Source organism: Clytia hemisphaerica, unplaced genomic scaffold (genome assembly GCF_902728285.1).
Source record: "Clytia hemisphaerica strain Z4C2 unplaced genomic scaffold, Clytia hemisphaerica genome assembly, whole genome shotgun sequence".
Lineage (NCBI taxonomy): Eukaryota > Metazoa > Cnidaria > Hydrozoa > Leptothecata > Clytiidae > Clytia > Clytia hemisphaerica.
In genome coordinates this window covers 1,696,698-1,702,697 of record NW_027103564.1, presented here as the reverse complement: position 1 = coordinate 1,702,697, position 6,000 = coordinate 1,696,698, and the positions used below count along the sequence as shown (strand labels likewise).

General features: G+C 36.3%; 2 protein-coding genes across 2 annotated transcripts; one reads left to right on the top strand and one right to left on the bottom strand.

Annotated features, from left to right (window-relative positions):
* Positions 1 to 1,943: 1,943 nt before the first annotated feature.
* On the top strand, positions 1,944 to 2,775 carry LOC136800943 (uncharacterized). The gene is made up of 2 exons (XM_067057553.1): positions 1,944 to 2,070; positions 2,410 to 2,775. The coding sequence occupies exons 1-2, from the start codon at positions 1,957 to 1,959 to the stop codon at positions 2,773 to 2,775; spliced, it is 480 nt and encodes a 159-aa protein (XP_066913654.1). The 5' UTR covers positions 1,944 to 1,956.
* On the bottom strand, positions 2,741 to 4,608 carry LOC136800941 (thialysine N-epsilon-acetyltransferase-like). Its single transcript, XM_067057552.1, has 2 exons — positions 4,377 to 4,608; positions 2,741 to 3,583 (listed from the first exon to the last, which is right to left on the bottom strand). Exons 1-2 carry the CDS (start codon positions 4,582 to 4,584, stop codon positions 3,273 to 3,275), a joined length of 519 nt encoding a protein of 172 aa, XP_066913653.1. The 5' UTR covers positions 4,585 to 4,608; the 3' UTR covers positions 2,741 to 3,272.
* Between the last annotated feature and the right edge of the window lie 1,392 nt (positions 4,609 to 6,000).

The window sequence follows — 6,000 nt, the reverse complement described above, 5'->3', positions numbered from 1 at the left end:
CCTTTGACCGGCGAAATTCACGATCCACTGAGCCTAAATAAGACCCCTGTATACCTTCAACTCTTTCAGTGCAACGAAAATAGAAGGTACTATCTTTGTTAAAATGATACTATCTTTTTGAAATGGTACTATCTATTTGAAACGAAACTTTTTTTTTCAAAACGATACTATCTTTGTTAAAATGATACTATCTTTTTGAAACGGTACTATCTATTTGAAATGATACTATCTTTTTAAAGGTACTATCTATTTGAAATGAAACTTTTTTTTTCAAAACGATACTATCTTTGTTAAAATTATACTATCTTTTTGAAACGGTACTATCTATTTGAAAAGACACTATTTTTTTCAAAACGATACTATCTTTGTTAAAATAATACGTACTATCTTTTTGAAACGGTACTATCTTTTTGAAACGACACTATCTTTTTCGTCTTTTTCAAAATGATAATATTCCTAGAAGGGTACTCTTTAGGTATGCCAAGTAAACAGGGGGGGGTTGGAAAATTTTTAATTGTTGCCAGGGGGTTGGAAATTGTACTTCTGAAAACACAAAAATTAGGTAAATATAGGCTAAAATCAGGCTATTTAGAGCAAAATAAGGATAATAAACAGGGGGTCCTAATAAGGTCCTGGGGTTGGAAAAATTTCGAAAAATTAACATTTTCTTATCCCAGTTGGCACACAACGTTGTTTCAACGTTTTTCTAACGTTATATGGACGTTGTGAACGTCAGAAAAACGTCGAAACGACGTTGTGTGCCAGCTAGGATGATTATATCAACCTAATGGCGTAATATTTCTTTAAAAGAAAATTGTTTTTTTGTTTAGTTTCTGAACTACTGGAAAGATTACGTCATGCTAAAATAGCTAAAACGTAAGAAATTTTGAGAAAGGATAACGCGATGCTTGAACTATATATATAACCATGAACAATATAGCAATATAATCCCTTCGACGTTTGACACAAGAATGCGGAAAGATTTTCCTGTCTAAATAGAAATCACGTAATGATCAAGCAGTCGCTCTCTTATTTATCATTTTAGTCATGCGACGATAAATATTTGTTGAAAAGGGGCTCATGATGTCACACGAGTCTTTTTTCGTTATCCCAGCTGGCACACAACGTTCTTTTAAAGTTTACCTAACGTTCACAACGTCCATATAACGTTAAATGAACGTTAAAACAACGTTGTGTGCCAGCTGGTATGGTAGGAATAACCACAATCTGATGATACAAATGTGAAAAGCTTTTCTACACCATAACATTATTTTACTACAATTTATGGATAGGCTCTGGATGCTCCTTTATGGAGGATTTACGGTTTTGGATGAATGTTAATATTGTGATTTTTATCACTGTTATTGGCTGCGAAATAAATCTGGCGCAAATTTTGATAAGTTTTTTTTCGTTGCTTGGGAAAGGTCAAAGATTCCTCTCTAGACTTCCGCTTTGACTTCTTTTGAAGGAAACTCACTTTAATTATTTTCATAAATCTCAGGAGAGTTCTAAATAAATGGAAATGGAAAACTATGAAATCTACATGTTAACATGGGGAAATGTGCTCTCCATACATTTTTTATATTTTAATGTGATTGACACATGGGCGAACAAACTCTTACGATATGTCTCCACAGCCTATTTTCAGTGAAAGTTTTGGTGTTCGCAGTATTCCACTTGAATTTCAATGCTTTAGAGTAGATCGTGGTTTAGAGTCTATAATCATGATATTCATGAAGTAATGTTTTCTACGGAAATACCCCGGTTTTAGCCAGTAATGGCAAATTCAAACTAGACAAAAGTCGTATAAAATTTGCCACTGCTGGCAAAAACCGGGGTCTTTCCGTAGAAAACATTACGCCATGAATATCATGAATCGTTGTATTTACTGTCAAATAATTTAGAGAAAATAATAGAATAAAGAAAAAAAAATTATCAATATTATCACAGAATAGAATGCCATCACAATGGAATGTTTACTTAATTGTGTTGCTCAGCCTCGTTTTGACGATGACGTCATCACACGCAAGACATATGTGTATCGTAGAGTTTATGGACACTGAGGATTGTGTAAGTTGACTTAACCCAGCTGGCACACAACGTTGTTTAAACGTTAATATAACGTTATATGGACGTTGTGAACGTTAGAAAAACGTTGAAACAACGTTGTGTGCCACCTGCTGGGAAAGCTCTTCGTAGGGGTTACCTTGTGTGGTTTAAATTTAACGTGGATTAATTTTCGTGATTTTCGCGAATTTTGGCCGTTTTTGCGAAATTTAGTCCTTGCAAAATATTTTAGATTCTCGATTTGCTCAAAAAAGTCCACGCAAAAATTAACTCACTTAATTAGAAAGCTTAGCATTGAGCTCTTTAGTCTATAATATTCCTACATTTAATTCCTGTTTTCAGATCAAATACATGAAGGCACACTCACCGTTCCGGCGAATCAGAGCTCAAATCCCGCCTGGATTTTCTTTAAATAAAAAACATGATTGGTCAAACTTCATGAACAGAATTGAAGTGGACGATTCCATGGAAACTAAATTATACCAAAATGGCGCATCTTTATATAACCAAAATGAGCTCATTGACAGCAGCGCTGGTTACTATGACAAAAGTAGTGGTTACTATGGAAACGGAGATATTGGTTACAATGATGGTGTCGAGGTACATAGCAACGAGGCTAGAGATGCATATTACCGTAGAATGAGGCTAGAAAATGACGAAGTGAACTCTCATATTGAAAATGCGATGAATCAACAATACTATTCTTGACAGGGAAAATTCGTAAACTTGTAAAATAGACGATATCGGCTTTCCGAATTCTCCCCGAATGATTACCCATGATGCATTGTTAGGGTTAGGGTTATTGTCCGTGAATTTCTTTGCGCAATGCATCATGGGTAATCATTCGGGGAGAATTCGGTTAAGCCGATATCGTCTATCGTAAACCATTTTTGTCTTTAGATTAGAGAAATCTTTTACCTAGAAATACACTTTGCAAACTACTCTGTAATATGTAAAATTATGTACAGATACGTAAGTCTGTCCATAGTCATCATAAAAAACCCTGTCTGGCAATGTATTGTTTTAGCTCAGTTTTTGTTCAATTTTCTTTTGTTAAAAACAAAAGACATGTTACGATTTGCACACTTTTTGATCACGTTACCAAAATCTCTGGTCCCGGATCTATAGAAATGATCACATTTTCACTTTCATTTACGGCTACACAGCAGCCGTTTTATAGTTATAATATACAACTACTGCCTGGTTCATTTTTTGGACAACCCAACCATTTCAGGGTGGTGAAGGGTGCATACCCGCCACTCTTCTGAATATTCCGCCCCAAGGCGTTTATAGAATTCAATAGCGTTTTTATTCCAATCCAAGACATTCCAATGAACTCGAGAACACCCTTCACTTAAAGCTATCTCATTAACACGCTTTAACATTTGTGTCCCGTATCCTTTGCCCCGGAATGCAGGTTCAATATACAGGTCTTCGATTTTGATTGTACGTCCATTCCAGGTTGAGTAGGTTGGGAAGAATAAAGCATAACCGATCATTGTTGTGATTTCTTGCCCTGAATTGAATAGGAACAAAGTCAGAGAGAGCTCATGTAAAAGAGCAAAAAGACAACAAATTACCAAAATGGGCTTTTCCAGAAAAAAATTAAATATGCGGGGTTGTAGCACATAGCATTTTTTAGAAATTTACCCGCCCCCCGGATATTGTCAATTTTGTCCCCCCGGACAGCAGGTCTGACCCCCATGGACAAGCATCAGTTGACCACCCAGACATTAGAATTTACTTGTTGACTGTCCTAAATTTTCTTGCAGTTGTTTATTTTACGGACCAGAATACAAAGATTTTACGGACCAGAATACAAAGATTTTACGGACCAGAATACAAAGATTTTCGCACAGTCAACATGGAAATTCGGAAAATTCAGACAACGTGCTAAAAGATTTAACGTGGCACTCCGACAGTCATAGTTGACCTCCCTCAGCTCCCGGACTAAGATATATCTATCTACAATAAAAAAAATTATTGTTTTCCTTCATAATATTCTTCTCAACCTGCCTGGTTCAAATAAAAGCCCTTCTAGAAGGGAGGCGTTTATTCTAAGATGGCGTTCATCGAAGATTTTTCCGCAAAGGAGTGGCGCGTTATTCGAGGGTAGCGTTTAAAAGAAGGGGGCATTTATTCGAAGTATGTTTTTTATTTTATAAGCATAAGGTTTATAAGCATATACAGCCTCAATTTTTGGTACCTAAACAATGGCTCTATTGTTTGAGAACATTAGAATGCTAAGCAAAATACGAGCCTGATAAAGGGACAGGCTTGCTTTTAAGAAAAAAAACATGCAACGGTACCTGATTCACCAGTGCTGATGACCTCACCAATAAGACAACGAAACCATTTCTTTTCACCATTTTCACTGAAACCATCACGTATCAATTCTTCTTTTGTTATTTTGACACGTGATTCAGGCTCATTTTCAAAGACAGCTAAATTGACGATCAATTTCATGATGTCATCACAATCATTCGAAACAGCATCACGAATAACAAACGATTCCATTATTGTTTTTTTTTTGCTTTTAAAAAATCTAAAATTTAAAATTAGAATAACAGCAGAATAAAGAAATTAGATATTAGGCTGTTGACATCCAAAAGACGGATGCGCGTGCTTCTTATACCTTAAATAGATTAATTTTGGCGGGGTTTAAATTTGGTGAATTTGGCGAATTTTAACAATTTAAACTCGCCAAATTAAATCCCCGCCAAAATTTCAAAAACCGACCATTCGCCAAAGTAAATCCCCGCCTAAAATCGCATTTTGGCCAATCGCCAAACTAAATCCACGCCAAAATTAATCCACTTAAGGTAATACCTGAGGTTTTGTAGAGATCTGCGATTCAGACTAATTAGATATAATCTCTTTGGAAAGAAAGCTAAAATTTTCCTTTTTTTCATAAAAATACAACGAATTAACTTTGCTCCCTCTATTTCCTAGAAGAAATATACAGAAAAGATTGGGCATTGCGCCATGAATCTACTTTTGATTTCACTTGAAAAGCACTTCTTTTGAAAAAAACATATTCTACAACATACTTCAATTTTGAACTTTATTTATTTGAAAAATCATGGTCGACTATGATTATTATTCAAAACACTAGCCGTCACCCAGCGTCGCACACACCGAGCTATCAATATTATGGAAGTTTATGTATCGTATGATATCGAGGACGACGGTAAGTGAAATGACGCAATACAAAGGCGATAGTTGATGTACGGCTCGCCTTTGCTCACCTAAACAGATGGCGGTTTTTTGGCGTTTTTACCGTCGCCGAGCAAATAGGACGACGATTTTGGTGACATGTCAATTTTACTTTATATCGTCTCCTTCGATTTATCTCGAATACACAAACTCGCTATAATCAGATTATAAGGAGCATAATAATTGTAGTGAAGCGCCTTTGTAGATGGGGTGCTTATTAGTAATTCCAATAAAAAAACACTCATTACAACATACTTCTTTTCTTTTACGTTATTAACGTTAGATAATTGTAAACCTGGACAATACGTTTGTCTGATGAATTCAAAATGTTTTATCATATTCTAGCGTAGCGTATCATATTCTAGCGTTCCATCCAATGTCTGCTAGAAGACTCAAATACACATTTTCGACAGTAGCCGCCAATTGCTGTGCGCGCATTTTTTGCCCGTTTTATCACCCGAAACTCGATCCAATCCTTTTTTAGACTTTTTTCTATTGTCTTTAGGTGCGAAAAAAAGACTGTGGCGGTTTTAGGGTTATCTGATATTCCGATGGCGGATTGGCGGCCGCCCACGCTAAAGCTCTAAAGGGAGCGGGCCAATTTCCCATCGGAGAGGAATGATAGTCGGCCTTTGATGTGCCGCATCCTCAGTCGGGTTCAACAGTCCTTGTCCGTAAACCTAGAAATATTTCGGTTGGACCCGCCAATCCCCGAAA

Coding starts and splice junctions, on each gene's coding strand:
- LOC136800943 (XM_067057553.1), top strand. CDS start 1,957: ATGCCATCACAATGGAATGTTTACTTAATTGTGTTGCTCAGCCTCGTT. Junction 2,071..2,409: donor TTATGGACACTGAGGATTGT/GTAAGTTGACTT, acceptor TCCTGTTTTCAG/ATCAAATACATGAAGGCACA.
- LOC136800941 (XM_067057552.1), bottom strand. CDS start 4,584: ATGGAATCGTTTGTTATTCGTGATGCTGTTTCGAATGATTGTGATGAC. Junction 3,584..4,376: donor CATCAGCACTGGTGAATCAG/GTACCGTTGCAT, acceptor TATTCAATTCAG/GGCAAGAAATCACAACAATG.